Raw genomic sequence first — 17,311 nt, forward strand, 5'->3', positions numbered from 1 at the left:
TATTATAAATAATGGCTGAATATTATTTTTTTACAATTTTCAAAATAAAATGTATACTCTAACTTTTTGTCTTGTATATGCCAAGGTGAAGGTTCTGCTTATTTATTAATTTAAATGGTAATAAATAACCAATATTGGTATTACAGATTTCTAATGCATTGTGGGATGGATTTGGCACATTTTAGTGCAGCTGAATTCTGACCTGTCAGAAAAATTTATTTTTTATGCTTACAAAATATTTGATTTGCAATGATTTGCTACTAATGAAATTAATTATTAATATATTCAATAATAACAATCCAACTGTCCTTCAGTGAATTACGAATTTGTAATGTCGATATCGCTTGTTTATATCCAGATGAGATGAGGCGAATGTAATTTACATGTATATAAAATCATTCTGTATCTGACATTAATAGAACAGCACTATAAATAATTTGTAATTATTTTGATATAAAATGTGACCCAGTCTGATCCAACCAGACCCAAGGTAGCAACGTGAAATTGAGATGCAGGTCAAAATAGGCCAGGAGCAAAATAATATAATTGGCATTGATGTAAATGAAGGTAATGCTAAGGTATACATGTAATAGGCAAGGACTAACAGATTATGTATCAACAGTCAAAGTCCCTGTGCTTTGTATGCTGTGAATTCTCGCATATTCATGAGGGCCGATCATTCTATTGTGCATGTCACCCCAGCGTTGTGTGCATAGAGCATTGCGTGTCTTCGGATTTACTTGAAAGACTGTAAAAAATATGCAGTATGTGCATAGCATGCAGTTTCATCTGTTGCACTTCATGAAATGATCTGCCCTCTTTATGATGCTGAAACTTTGACTGTTTGTGATTCATCAGTAGTAGTCTGTGATACTAGGTATGTAAAAGATTTCAGCAATGAGCACATTGGAATTACTGTGGGCAGAATTGTAATTTTGATTGTTGGGAGTGGCCTTCTTGGCTTGTCTCTATTTCTTAGTATTTTTTAATTTCTTTTAACGAAGTGTTGGCTTGTGCATTTTGCTTAGGTCTGGACCATGGATTTTCCATGTTCCCAAGCATGCTCCCTTACAGACCAGCCTAGGTTACTGACAAGTTTATAATGAGAATTGTAAACTTTGAACTCAATTGTCCAAATTGCCTCCTTGATCCGGGTTGGATCAAACTGTTACAAATAGGTATTCATATGAAAGGGAAAATTTTTATTCAAGCTTCAAACTATATTAATTGTTTGCCTGAAAGTAAATATCTGAATTTACTCACCGGATGAAAAAAGAATGAGTGATATGCTGCAAGTGTTTACCAATACTTTCAAAGGTATTTATTATCTGTTCAACTCGTTAAACATGGTATTCACTTTAAATAAATGAATATCAATGCAATTATATTGATCTAGAAATAGACAACTATTTATTATCTGTCATCAGTGGTGGATCCAGAATTTTAAAATGGTCACAAGTATGGGCCGTGGAGGAACTTTTAGGACTCAAAAGTTACCAAATCGGGTTGATTTTGTATGATCTTGACACCCCCTTAAACACCCACTGGATCCGCTACTGATTATTGTAATCTTTTGATGAATCTCAAAGTGTGTGAAAATATTGGATCCAAAACATACACTATCAGATTCCTATTGATGTCGACTCCAGAGGTGACACTGCTGCTCAGCTACTTTGTGGCTACTCTGGTGCAGTACCAATTCAGTCCCAGTGTGTGTACTGTGCATGTGATACTCGTGTGTGTACTCTACAGTACCAATGAAGTAGCTGTGCAGCAGTGTACAATTGAGGGTGGCAGCTATAATAGGTACAATGTAGCTGTTTGTGTATAATAATGATAAAATTGGATGCTTTACACCCAACAATATTTACAAGTCTCCCTATGAGCTTAAAAATATTGGACTCGACTATGTCTTGTCCAATATTTTAAAGCTCCTAGCTCAACTAATTAATTTGGCCTCAATTGATCCAACTTTATACCATAGGTGTATGTTGTTGAACAGGACCTAAGGTTTAATATATTCTGAGTCTTTTACGTCAAATAAGCTTGCTCTGATTTAATGGCCATTCCTCTCAAAGCTATGCATCAGCTCAGTTCAAGTATTGGGTGATTTGCCTTGTTACACAGCAAAACTTTCTGTAATATGAGAGATTTGAATGGAGCCATTGTGTTACTTTATTTGTAATTTCACAGGCATTCTTAACGTGTGTAGATATTCTTAACATGTGTGGGCATTCTTAACATGTTGTTATGACAACTTGTGCTGTCATTTCAAATTTACTTGCATTATGATGTGACAGGCCAATTGTGTGTGAGAGATATTTCCTCTAGCAGTTTTCAGCATCTCGACTGCTCAGTGCCAGAAGTGGGTAAGTGTAATAATTAACTGCCCTGTGAACATTTGACAATTTACACACAATATATTGTACTCATCTACACATCTATTGCACTTACCCGCTTCTGGCACTGAGCAGTTGATATGCTATCACATATTTGTTCATAAACTATAAAAGGAAACATTTTAGGCTTAAATATTTTACCTTCTTCTTGTTGGTGGCATTGGTTTTGTCCTCGCCAAACTGAAAAAGGTACTGCAAAATGAGCTCCAATGTTTGTGTGTATGTACAGAAAAGTATGTTAGACTGTATCCAAAAAATGTTAACCTTTGGCCAAAAAATGTTAACCTTTCGCCAAAAAATGTTGAACCTTGGCTGCTTTTATTGATTTGTCCCACATGCTTGGGTGGATTTCAATGGGACTTGGACATAATAACCCTTGGGTAAATTGACATGTGCGCTCATTACATATTGTGCAAATGGAAGTAAAATATTGAAAAAAAATGCAATAAATTAATTCTACAGGCTGAAAAATAAATGCTTGTTACCTTGAGATTGGTAAAGTTTGTTCGGTTTATATAAGGCGGAAATTATTCCGCTTTTTGTTCCTACGCGCGTCAATAAAGTCCAAACTCACGCTCGCCAAAAAGCGTGCGATAGTCACGCATTACGCAACGCACACCTAGCGTAAGCACTGCACCCAACAGGGTGCATGCCATTCTATATCAGTACATAGTCTTATTTTTCCGCCTTATATAAGCTGAACAAACCTTAGCGACATCATAATATGATGAGTCTCTGTGAGTGTTACGATTATGCCGGCTTTATATACCAGGGTATTATGCCGTGATTCCAAGGCTATGCAAACTAGAATATGATTGTAGTGATATCACTACCAATCTCAAAGTGACAAGTGTTCTGAAAGTATTTGTATGAGACTGCTAAAATATGAAATAGCATAATAATATGGAATACTGTAAACGTTCGCCTAATGGCGCACTTAGGCTACTTTGCCTTGGGGTAAATTTCATGTAATAGAGAGCTCCCTCCTCTAAAAATCCCAACAAGAATTAAGGGTACGTGCCCTTATTTGCTGGTGGGATTTTTATCATGGGAGTGCACTTTTAGTTTGTGTCTAAAATTCCAGTTATGTCAAGAGGCCCATAGCGCCATTAGGCGAACGTTTACGGTACTGTATAAGTGGTAATTTTTGCGAGGGTTTTATTTTCGCGATTAGAGCTCCAACCGCAAAAATAAAACCTCGCGAATATATGCAATAATGTATTGCAAGTATAGGGAAGAACTGGGCAATCGCGAAAATAACATTCGCGAAACTGACTCTCACTCCAAATCGCGAAAATAACTGTACGCAAAAATTATCACTTGGCACTTAAACAGTATATGGTGAATAATATGGTGAATAATATGGAATATATGGTGATATTTTAACACTTTTGTATAATATTAGAGAAAAATAATATAAAATATTATAAGAAAAATCATATAGAATGATTAGTGGTATTACATTCTATTTTCATATATAATTTGTAAATATCTAAATACTATTTTGAATAATCAAACTTGTGATTCTATTATGTAGTCATCCAGACAACCTGTAAAATGCAAAGTTAAGGGAAAGCTGTTTATTCTGTACTGTGTTTTATATGTTACTATAATTATTGTATTCGTGTACATCCATATCAAAACGATGCACTTGTCGGCTGCTACATGTGTCTCTTTAGACATAATAGCTAGAAATAAATACCATGGTTAAACCATGTGACTTCAGGATCATTTGAAGTGACCTCCATTTGAGATGAGTCTGGCATTGATTTCTAGCTATTATGTGAAATGAGATACATGTAGCAGCCGACTAGTGCATCGTTTTGATATGGATTTACACAATTTTTTATTTGTTGTCAGAAAAGCACAAAACCAACCTTTTGTAAAAATATTGTATAGCTGGTGAGGATTTTTATTTTTTTCAGTTACATTGTTATTTCAATGTACAACATGCATGTTTAGTCCCTAATATAATTATATAAGTGCCTATATAGAAGTTTTCAAGTGATAACTGACTATATTAATAGTAAATATAAAATAATGAAGACGGAGGCGGCCTATATGTGACATGATCAAGGGGAATGAGTCACATGTCGGCCCTGGTCGAGTTTTACACATGTCTCCAAAGAGGACATTTAGAACTTTCAGAAACTGAAAACCCCATGTTGATACGACTTTTCTTTGTGAAGTTCAATTTATCAATCGCTGAAAACAATGTAAAACAAAAGAATTTAAACACTTTCTTTGCCGATATATCAAAATCAATATTAGCGACATCCGACTCATTTCTGTTGATCGTGTCACATATATGCTTCACCCTAGCAGGGTGTAAGACAATGCGAGACACAAATTAAGATGCGAGGATCATAAAATAAATGATGCAAGCCTGAGAAATTATGATTTAAATGATGTGTTTGGGGCTCGGACAAACTGACATATGAACATTTGGGGAGAGAAAAAAATCAGGACTCGGCGGGGATTGAACCCCAGTCGCTGGATTACGGGTCCAGAGTCTAACCACTGTACTACCTGAGTTTGACTCTGGCCCCGTAATCCAGTGACCGGGGTTCAATCCCCGCTGAGTCCTCAGGTTTTTTTTTTCTCTCTCAAAATTTTCGTATATCTTTTAGTAAGTAGTCCTTGAGATGACATGCCATTAAAAAAAATCACATTTTGGAATTCCTAATTTCATGGTAATTTAACTGTGGAACTAAGTGGACTTTCAAATCCTTGAAAGTACTTATTAAAAAGGTTTATTTAATAAATAATTAACAGTTGAACTATGATAATCCCTATTCAATCCTGTGAAAGGCAGAAAAATAATTGGCACATTACTCAGAATAGCAATTTGGCAAAAATATCAAGGTATCATATTTACAAAATTACCCATATCTTGAAAAGAATGGCTGCTATACATGTATTTATATCATTTTGGTATCATTTTAAAGCTTATTGTCTTGTGCTTGCATTTCTATTCAAATCATGAAATGTTACAAATGCGACATGTTCCTGGTTTTATCAGAGCGGGTCACATATTTGTTTTTGTTTACTATATACAGGTGTGAACATAACTGGTACCTTAATTCTTTTGCTGCTTGTATAATGGTTTGGGCAAGAGATACACATCTACACATGTTCCAGGCACAAGTTGCATAGAAGCAATATCTAGCCCAGAATTAATATGGCTGTTCCAACTGTTTGTAATTGAAACAGTCGAGGCTTGTTCTTCTTGATGTTTTATCATATGTGACACGATCAAGGGAAATGAGTCTGATGTCGCTAATATTGATTTTGAGATATTGACAAAGAAAAAGTTACAATTCTTTTGTTTTATACTGTTTTCAGCGATTGATAAATTGATGTAACTTCGTAAGTTGTATCAACATGGGTATTTCGGTTTCTGAAAGCTCTAAATGTCCTCTTTAGAAAGATGTGTAAAACTCATTTTCGACCAGGGTCGACATGCGACTCATTCCCCTTGATCATGTCACATATTTGCATCAGATATGTGTCATTGTTGCAAAATTCTGTCTCGACAGTAAAACCCAAAACATTGGTATACTATACTGACCCTTAATTGTGTAAAAGCAAACTTGTTTCCCTTATGTTGTAATCATGGTAATAGGGACTTTGTATTGTGCTTTCATTCATACTGTTCGCTATTTTGTTTCGTATCCTTACTGCTAGTTTTAAAAATTTGTATGCATGTGGGAATTAAATAAATCATTTGATGAGTATATTTTAACCGTTTTGACGAATGTTATCTTGTGTGGTGTTTATCTTCAATTAGACCACATTTATTGAATTAGTAGGTCCTGCAGGCATTAGTAAATTTGTGTTATTCACACCGATATTGCCAGAAAGCATTATTTGATTTTAATTCTTCACCATTTAAAACAAGAAAGTAGTTTCTATCCACAATATAATTTCCAGAATTTTTTCAGTCTTAAGATTGTCACCTGTATCGGTAGTCCGATTCATTTTGTGGCCCATTGTAGGTACGAATGCACAAATTTATTAATCTGCAAGTGGTATCTGCAATAATCAAAATATGAATGAATTATACGCTGGCGAAGTTACGTAACAAATCACAAATTTTGAATATATCGCGCAGGACTACAAGCAGGTTGCTATCATCACCTTTGTATGTCTGCAATCATAGATTGAATACCAGTGCAGCACGGTATAGAGGGTATGCAATACAACGTCATAACAGATTCATCCTCATTTAAATAAAATTCTGCCCTCCATAAGGTACCACGGGAAAATTTTCATGATAATACAATAAAACGTGTGGTAGGTATGAACTGTTGTGGAATCGATCTAGAGACCTGCCCCTCTGTCATCTTAAGTTATCTTAGAACTGTCCTCCAGCATGGCTGCCATTTTCAATTGTTATACCGTTACGATTGGTTTATTGCATAAACTCTATATATTTAAAAATTGTTTGAACCTATTGCTATGGTAGTTAATCCAATTATTACTTAACTTCGCCAGTGTATTAAAATAAAACTCAACTGCATTCTGTAGATTTTCAACATCAGAAGAGATTTGTTTTAATTTGCCCTTATGTGAATAACATTGGAAATGAATGAATACTGGCCTGAAGATTCAATGTGAAAAATTCCAGGACTACCCATTCAAACTCATAACACCGGAATAAGAAACACAACATAAAATCTTTCATCCTGTCCCATTATTTATTTCCATGTCATAATTCAGCCACAATTCTAGGTATGTAAATTAACACAGGTTTAATCAGATACAATACAATATTTAATAAACATTGGCCCCATCCAAATAGTAACATTCACTATGATATGTATGCAGGTTTTTACTTGCGCACTGAGGCTGATAACTTAAAACAATATTTATGATAAATATGTGGGATCACAGGGAAACAAAATATATTCAAATTGATCAAAAAATGTCTGTGTGGTACATTACTTTGGTGGTGCTGGCCACAATGATTTAAAATTCCAAAAAAAATCAAAAGTTGTTTCTCACAATTGATTAAGAAAGGACCTAGTCATGATTTCATTCAGCTACTCTGCCAGTACGTATAAAAACAAAAAACCTGAATTTACAAGTGTATGTTTTCTCCGACTTGATAATCAACATCTCAATTATGTTTGCAGATTCAGTCAGAGCGACCATGGACTAGATTACATTTATCTATTCAGGTTCTGGTTCTGCATTTAATTGATTTAAAAACAGCTGATGTTCCTTCACTTGTGCAAAATGAGTATTCCTAATAACTGTGAATGTTATGATAGGAATTCTGATTGTAATTGTAAACACATTTCAAAAAGAAATTTGAAAAGGCTTTTGCAAGACTGGACCTGTTAGCGCCACCATTGTGTCCACACATAACAGATTAATGTGATAATTTGTCTAGCATAATTTGTGCTATATAGGAAATCCAATCATAATAATCATCTTTGGTCCAAATATGAATCCCGTGATTTACATCGTAGATCAAATCATTGGTTTGTACAAAGCACCAATGCTGATTGTTCTTTATCTTTTCAAAATTGTGTACTTATGAGGTTTACCTAAAGATGTAAGTGAACAGTGTAAATGAACTGGATTATTTGAAAGCAGCATTCCACAAGTTCCATTCCGAAATTTGTTTAAATTCAACATGCCACGATCCCCCCTTACCTTTATGACTGCTATATCAAATTAATACAGAACAATGGGAATGTCTAAAATAAAATAACAAATGAACACTCTATTTACAGATAACTGAATCGTAATTTGTTTTCAAATCCATGTGTAAATTATCAATGACCCTTGAGGTTTGATGCAACATTGTGGTTATTAATTTTGTTATCACACCCATCCATACATTATACAACAATTTCCCTCCCGTTTCACTGTACAAGTCTTGCAAATAAACATCTGGTTATGAGGCACTGCGAAAGCTAGTTTCTACTAAATCTCTTTCTGGATGTGACATCAACCTGTTTGCTAATAATGCACCCCCGTAACTTTAATGTATTGACCCAAGCTGGGAAATAGTGCTTTGCAGCACATACCATGTTGCCAAGTTCACTGCAATGATGAGGTGTTAATAAAGGCAGTATAAACCCATTTAAATTCATGTGTGTACCTGGACCTCTGGGGTTAACATGATACACACTATAATGCTTTTCAAAATAATTCTTGGCCAAGGTGGAATACTCAACATGCTTGTAGCTCTGCGATAAACATGTGTATAACATGGTCCAGAAGATCACTTTACACAGCGTATACACATAGTACGCTACATGGATGCAACAGGCAAGTTCCACCTTGGCCAAGTATTACAAGTTAACAATACCTATAAACTTCTTTTCTTGAATCTAGTGCATAATTAAAATTTAAATCTGACACAAAATAGCATATAATTCCAGCTCTCCAAATCAGAATTAAGAGCCCATCCAAATTAATTAAATTTATTATGCTGTTTTTGTTTTTTTGTTCTCAACACATTTTGCAGAGAACATTTTCAAGATTTTTGTTACATAACTTTCTTTAAATATCCCATTCTGTGCATTGATAGTTCACACAAACACAACATGCCTCTCCCAACATCCAACAAAAAAAACCCACTGTACATACTGATTTCATACAAACTTCAATTTAAGTTATTTTAAGGGGGTACTACACCCCTGCCCAATTTTGTGCCTATTTTTGCATTTTTCTCAAAAAATATAGCGCATTATTGACAAGTAAGATATGTATATTATAGGGGCAAGGACTACAACTAATGCACTGGAAATTTTATTTCAGCACAGACAACAGTTGTGGAGTTACAGTCAAAAATGAGGGAAAACCAATATTTGATCAATAAATCAATAACCACTTTCCTTGAGTTGCAGAATTTTCGGTGCAGTAGTTGTAGTCCTTGCCCCTATCATATATATATCTTACTTGTCACTAATGAGCTATAATTTTGAGAAAAATACAAAAATAGGCAATAAAATTGGACAGGGGTGTTAAATTCTTAATAAGATTATATAGTTCTACAATATTCCACAATGTACGACAAGCTTTCCCCCAATTATTTCCGTTCATTTTCTATAAATAAAAAGACCAGATTTTCTAAAATCTCCCACATCTATTCTACAGTTGTAATCACCTACTCGGCTGCTGATTTGCAGGTTTGCAGCATATTGGGGCATGTTATCAATTTGCCCAAAATGGAGTTGCATAGTTAGTAATGTTATGCTCCCGTTTTAGTTATCTAAGAAAAATGATACAAAATGACATATGAATTTTAGTTTGGATTGCAACTTGGAACAGTGATTATTAATGCCCTATCAGACTTTTTGGTGTTGTCAGAAAATAGATTTCGGCCAAGATTCTTGTAAAAAAGATTTGTGTGAATCAAGTTTCTTCTCATATATTTTCAAAGTCTATAAAGTAAATCACTTGACACTGATTGTGACAACATGTGAAACCATTATCATCCTGGTTACAATAAAGAAAACACCCTCAATATGCTACAAACCGCAAACAAAATGCTTCATAATTATGCATCTTTTGTAGAAAACATCACAACTAGCATGGGCTTTATTACAATCACTTGCCACATACTGCCTAGCCCCATTATAAGGCCTCTAATAAGTTACAAGTTTTGGGGACTTAACAATGGGCTTAGGCAGTCAATGCTTTGGGAATCTTTGTAAGAACAGCCAGCAGTTATCATACATGATATTTATCACATTTTTTTATCCATATCTCAAAACGGAGCTCCCAACTTGTCAAAGAAACAAAGAGTTACCACTTGTTAATCATGTTACGTCACATTCTGATACACTGTTAATATCAACAATTGACTATTTCAGTTTAAATCCATACACCATGGAAGGCATGACCTTAATCGTCCACACAGGGAGTATCAATTTGCAACCTGTGCAGGAGATTAAGGTCATGTCTTCCATACAGGGTTTGTGGGTTTAAACCGGAATAGCCCAATATCAGTTTACTGCGTGTGACTTCACTATGACCGAACTTGCAATCCACTGCAAATGGACAACAAAACTCTACTAAAATCTAAACTGAGTTAGATTAGAAGACTAGCAATGAGTTAAGAACCATACAGTTTGTTGTAAACAAGACACTGTACAATCAAACCCACCCTGCCCGCATTAATTCCACAAGAAATCATATCCCAATTATGTAAAATATTCAACTGGTTCCCATTTACAAGCAGTATATACCCTGTTACAAAACCCCTTTGTACTAAAAGCTGGAAGCAAACAAAGGATTGTGACAAATTCACAAGACTGTAATGTTTCTCAAAATAAATACTTATTATTTTTTACCATTTGTCAGATATCACTATAAAATTACCTAAATTCACAATTAATGTTACAATATTTAATTTTGGTTCCTAAAAAAAAAAAAAAACTTGCAACAATAATACAGAGAACCAAAATTACAAATAACAAATAAATGACATAACGGAATAGAAGTTTACAAAGAACCTGAAGTGCTGTAGATACAAACCAACATCTTCACATTAAGACTTGTTTCAAGTCTTATTTATCATCCCTCCCATATTGTTACCCTCTGGTTTATAATAGACTTGTTTCAAGTCTGATATTACACCCCTCCTTTTTGTTACCTTCTGGTTATTATACAAGTGTTACATACAATGAGTTCTAAATAGTGTGTGATATGCCGTCAAACCAACACATTTTCTTCTGTATAGAACATTGCAATTAACAAAGAACAAAATATATAGCAGTCTTGACTGTTGACCTCAATTCCTTTTCCAATATCATCGCACTAAAAACATCATGTTAGAAGGCCAATCTAGCATGCACAACTTGCCAATCATCTATAAAATTGTAATACTGCATGATCACACTTCTGACACATATATATTCACATTAATAATCTATGCCGAAAGTGCATCTGCTTTGTCAAAGGAATTCAGGCAAACAGCGCTTGTAACAGGTGACAAGGGTGATGTTCATAACACCAAGTGTACTTGAGTAGCAATATTATCTTCCAATAGAAAACAAAAACTTAACAAAGAAATCTTGGAAGTTTATCTCATTCACTGAGTTCCCATAATTATCTAAAAAAATACCAACATCACCTATATCACATCTTATTTTCTTATGTTCCTTGTTACTTGCAATGGATACTAAAAAAATGTAAAAAAGGACTGCACAAAGACTACATGCCATGTGATTAATAAATCCCCCTCCCCTAGTGAGGGTGGTGAGTGTGATTATTTTGCGTTCTTCAGCTGATTGCTTAGCCAATCCAGACCCTCGTAAAGACCATCTCCACTGTCGCAAGCATGTTGCTTGGATGTACCAGTTTGCGGTTTCGGAGGCTGTGAAGGCCTAATTTGTCTGTGATTTCTGCGGCATTCATTGCATTTGGCAAATCCTGGAAGGAAAGGAAAAACAACAACTTCAGTGTCAGGAACAAATCCAAAATACCCTTCCTTATCCCCTAGAGGTGGTTTGATTTGAGGTGGCCTACATACGTGCTGCTCACCCTCCGTGTCACTGAAGGGAAGGCACCCTGGATGTTGGATTATGTTGGGTTGACCCTACCCCCAGGGCTGGTTTGACTTTATTTATGTATTGCTTAATCAACTTCAGATTTTGAGATTTGAGTTTTGTCAACACTGAAAATTATACATGAAATTTCTATCAAACAGAAAAAAATGCTAGTTTTGCAGTTAGCAAATCATGTGTGTATTCATTGAGAAGACATCAATTGGCACTTTGAATTAAATGACACAAACTTCTTAGTGAACTAACCTAGTTTCATCTATAAACTGAAGTCGGGGGATAAAAATCTTTTATGTTTGTAAAAAAATAGCTTAAATATCAGTCACAGTTCATCTTCCTGGGTTGATATTTTCAACATTTCACACTTATGTTTCATGGAGGGGTCAGCCTTCCAACGAAAGCACTTTCGTTTATAGGACGTCATCGAACTTTGGTTTGTTCCCTATAATCAGGGCCAGTTTATAATCACATGTTTTTGGTGACAAATGCTACAATTAAGGCTCAAATGATTTAACAATGTTTTGGCTTTATTCTTCCTCACAACCTTTTGTCCCTGACTTTTGATACTGTGGAAAAGTCATTTTGCCACTGTGTTTGACGCAAAGGGCAAAATGCATGTAAACAACATTACCACGACAGAATCATACCTGTTTGTTTGCAAAGACTAGGAGGCAGGCATCTTTTAGTTCATCTTCATTAAGCATCCTCATCAGTTCTTCTCTCGCATCACTTACACGTTCTCTGTCGTTACTATCAACTACAAAGATGAGACCTGCATAGTGGTATACATAATAGAGAAAAGATAAATGAATGCATTGTGAAATAAATTGAGGTCATTTTAACAGAGAGAACACTGGTTTACCATAACACTAAGATTATTTCATTGTACATGTAATGGGTAAAGACTGTCTTTATTAGACAGCTTATAAAATAAGTTTGTAGGGTTTCAGTATTGCCTTTAAGTAAGCCTTCACAGTGTTGTTCTAGTTAGCTCCATAGGTCATGGCTGGTAGTACACATTGGTTGAAAACCTCTCATTTCAGACAAGCTGGCATCTTGTTTACAGAAGTGTTGACAATAGGCTAATTTCATGTAGACTTACATGAAGGATACGCTTGGATTTCTGATTAGGTATATCAATTGCCCTAACCCTCAGCTCAGCTGACAACTTATTTTCAGCAATCAGTTGTCAGGGAGTATGGGTATCGTGGTAAGCATGATATTTATCACCTGCCTCATCACTCCACCCACATGCTATGGGGGAGATACTTACAGATAATTATAATGTTACACCTGAAATAACTAAACCTGTGAACAAGGTCTTAGCCAGCCATGCCTCCACCTGTCTTTTAGACGGCCTAATCTAATTTTAGACGGGTGGATTTAATGGATTTTACAGATGTGATAGCTCTAAAACAGATGATTTGAAGATTGTATGAACTTGAGACTAATTCAGAGTGACATGTAAAGGCCAAATCAGGACATATTTGACCCTAGTGACCCTTCCATGGGTATAGACAAGTTGTTTTATATTTGAGGGTCAAATTTTGCTATCTGCTTGGACGGGTGGTTTCTGATTTCTGGCTAAGACTCTGCCTGTGAATGTCATCAAGTTGAACCTATGCTAACTATTTTGCAGACCTTTTGCTCTGGCCGACCAATACTACACAGCTTGTTCGGCGAACAAGGTGCCGATAAGGTGAGGGGATTCAATTAGCCAATCAGAACCCCACTTCCTCTTTATGCTGTAAACAGCGCCATATCGGTCAGTGTGAATCATCCTTGCAAAATACTGTAGTGGTCATCTTCTACTTCGCGATGTCTAAATTTTATTTCGGTTTGAGTATTGATTTAGGTGCGTAATATTTAGTATTGATCTAGGCGTGTATTTTGCTGGTTGAAGTATCAAATCACCTGCGCTGTCAGACCTAATCCCACAGAGCATTTACACATTCATAAATGGGTGGTTTGTTGGCACGCTTACAGCACAGTCACTGTAAATCACCGATGTCACTACACAAACTTGAGGTAAAAGTATGAAAACTTGGTAGCTTAAACATAAAAAGACAGTTAAAACAGATAATCAGTTCATCTTCCTACCATTGACTCACCAGACCATCTTACATACCTTTATATGAAAATGTTCTTAACAAAATCCTGTCAAAAACTGATCAGTTATTGACAGCGCCATTTACGTCAGCTACCAATAGGAAGCAGCTGACGTCAATTTGAGAAAGTGCTACGACACAGCACAAAACATCATTGAGGTATGTTAACATCATCTTTTATTTGGATTTGTTTAGGAACATTTTCATATAATGTTAATGGACAATCCTGATGAATCTATTTGCGCTTTTTACATACCTTGTGTGTTTTGGAAGTAATGTCTCCATAGCGGTCTGATTTTGTCCTGACCACCTACATCCCATACTGTGAAACTGATGTTTTTGTATTCCACTGTCTCTACATTGAAACCTGTGCATAGATATAAATTATATGGAGATAAATGTCATATTTTATCATTCATTTTCACAATAGGAGTTACAATATCATAATACTGTGTGTGCATGTACATGAATTTGTTGACACTTTGTTCTAGAACCACTTGATCATTTTGATTTCATGCAGCCTTCGTTTAGTGTGTGTTCTCGTCCCATAGCTGATAGCTCACCTAAATTCATGGACAAATCAATACAGTTGAGGGACCAGCTCAAAAGTACATCAATTTATTGAGGCAGATGTTTGGATCACAAGTCAATATTATGTGAACTATGTTTTTGACCTTATGACCTCTTGAAGTTCATGAAGGGGCCAAAAATGGACCCTTTTCCATATGTTGTTGCAATTTCTGCCGGTACAAAAGTTTGTATCACACTTCATAATATTAATAATAAGGCTTCTTTAATTTTAAGCTATTATGGTAATTCAAAGTTAGTAGGGCAGTTTCCATGGCAACAGCCATATTAATTTTTAAGCAAAATTTCCCAGTTAATTTTCTAGCTTATCAGAAATTTTAGTACAAGAGCCCTTACAAATTGGCAGAGAGAAATGCAGTTTAACCCGACGTTTCTTACCTATTGTTGGAATTGTTGTGACTATTTCACCCAACTTGAGTTTGTAGAGAATTGTTGTCTTACCAGCAGCATCCAACCCAACCATCAATATCCTCATCTCTTTCTTACCAAACAATTTTGCAAATACATTCATAAAATTACCCATTTTGATTTGCTATGGGTTGTTGTAGAATGGGAGTATAATATGCAAACCTCGCCTATGTCAAATTAGAAGCTGTTATCTGAAAAATATAAATAGACATAAAATAGTGAATTCCCCATCAACTAAATACTACAGCAATCAGCTGGGCATGCCACACCTTTTACAAACACAATTCTTCCACTAAGCTAGCATGGCAGCTCAAATTTAGTAAAATTCTGTGAAAATATCATGCATGTTTTACAGATGACTTCACTTCATCATAAACCACTCATACAATGTACATACATGTGTACTTACATGAATACCTGTACAACTGGACCAAGTTACCAAACTGCATGACAAATTATCTCGAGATGAACTATTATTAATTGATCAAGTCTTTCAGATTTTCCCTCTCCTGTCCTCATCTCTCTACATCTCGGTAAAATGCACCCATGCATGCACATGACACGTGTACACTCACACCCCACATACACACTTTCACTGTCTATCTCTCCTCAAGGACAAACAAATGAACAATCATAACGCTTGACAAACAACAAACTATTATAATCCATTCAAAATTAATTTGGAGTTAAGCTTTATTTTTGTGCAAGTGCAATTATCAATGAGACTCCACATAATGTAGCTAGGAAAAGATCAAAACTATTTAATATTGATACCCATTGCAGACAATGGTCGAGGTCCAATGCCGTTTTTAACCTTTTCCCAACACTCCAATAGAATCAATTATAATGGTCTGCATACTATCATCACAAAACAAACTTGAAAATGAACTTGTAATTATCATATTTTGACACATCTTCATATTAAAATGTCTTTCACACCATTATTCTCAACCTTATATCTGGGCATTGCATGCACAAACTGTGCACAATCCGAAATAAGATTAAACAAAGCATACAGATTCACTACAACAGTGTTCCATTAAGGGGGTACTACACGCCTGGCCAATTTTGAGCCTATTTTACATTTTTCTCAAAATTATAGCGCATTGGCTGACGAGTAAGATATGTATATTATAGGGGCAAGGACTACAACTACTGCACTGAAAATTCAGCAACTCAAGGCAAGTAGTTATTGATTCATTGATCAAATATTGGTTTTTCCTCATTTTTGACTAACTCCATAACTGTTGTCTGTGCTGAAATAAAATTTCCAGTGCAGTAGTTGTAGTCCTTGCCCCTATAATATACTTATCTTACTTGTCACCAATGCGCTATAATTTTTGAGAAAAATGCAAAAATAGGCACAACATTGGGCAGGGGTGTAATACCCCCTTAAATCAAATCAGTTAAAATCACACAATCATTGGTTCTTTACAAGAGGTTTATTTACTAATCATGTTCATTGCAGCAGGTTCCAACAGAACAAATTATCCCTCAGGAAAATGATTACAAGCAATGTAAATTCAAGTACATTCCACAGCATGAGTTAACATGCAATTTATTGGCCAATGAATTACGAGTCAAGTCAAAAGAGTTGTTAGTCGATGTACACTGGCGTAAGGTTAGAATGTTATGTTTCTTTTTAGAAAAGCAGTTTCCACTCAATTGTCTGCATGCATATCATCTTTGATAGGCTACGTAGCATACAAGGATATCCAATTTGTTTGTTTGTTTATTGTTTATTTATTCATACCTGTAGGCAACATTTCTGAAACTAAAAGAAACCATAACAATGTACACAGGCGGTGATATTCTTACAGTTCTGAAGCATTATTTTTCAAAGAATTGTTGAAGTTTGCATTGTAACTTATTCAACTCATATCTAGTTACATCACTATAGCATATTTACTCTTGGCGAATCTGTGCAAGTTCCATTTGGCCCATCTTCAAATTGTGTTCGTTCGCTGTAATGACATACACCCGCAGAAGTTTAAAGACGCCACATAGATGCACACACAAAACAGCTGTCTCAACATATTGACGTCAAGAACTCAACAAGAGTAAAAATACTACAGCCAACAGATTAGTTTATTAATTTGGACCCAAAGTGTGTAATCTGTTCCTCTTTATCTATTTCAAATACTATTTTTTTTAAGTACTGAAATAAAGAAAATGCTATGACATTTAAGTTAAAAATCTTTTTCTAGAAAATCACAAAATCACAAGATGATGAAAGTGCCTAGTAATAACACTACATTTATGACCTTGCGCCTTTCATAAT

The 17,311-nt window shown here is 35.2% G+C and overlaps 1 protein-coding gene across 1 annotated transcript; it reads right to left on the reverse strand.

Moving 5' to 3' along the window:
- Nucleotides 1-11,657: 11,657 nt before the first annotated feature.
- Nucleotides 11,658-15,145, reverse strand: LOC140150445 (ADP-ribosylation factor 1-like). Its single transcript, XM_072172458.1, has 4 exons — nt 15,001-15,145; nt 14,291-14,401; nt 12,574-12,698; nt 11,658-11,795 (listed from the first exon to the last, which is right to left on the reverse strand). The coding sequence occupies exons 1-4, from the start codon at nt 15,143-15,145 to the stop codon at nt 11,658-11,660; spliced, it is 519 nt and encodes a 172-aa protein (XP_072028559.1).
- Nucleotides 15,146-17,311: the final 2,166 nt, after the last annotated feature.

Source organism: Amphiura filiformis, chromosome 4 (assembly GCF_039555335.1).
Source record: "Amphiura filiformis chromosome 4, Afil_fr2py, whole genome shotgun sequence".
NCBI classification, from domain to species: Eukaryota; Metazoa; Echinodermata; class Ophiuroidea; order Amphilepidida; family Amphiuridae; genus Amphiura; species Amphiura filiformis.

Coding starts and splice junctions, on each gene's coding strand:
- LOC140150445 (XM_072172458.1), bottom strand. CDS start 15,145: ATGGGTAATTTTATGAATGTATTTGCAAAATTGTTTGGTAAGAAAGAG. Junction 14,402..15,000: donor CACAACAATTCCAACAATAG/GTAAGAAACGTC, acceptor ATCTATGCACAG/GTTTCAATGTAGAGACAGTG. Junction 11,796..12,573: donor TAGTCTTTGCAAACAAACAG/GTATGATTCTGT, acceptor CTTTCCTTCCAG/GATTTGCCAAATGCAATGAA.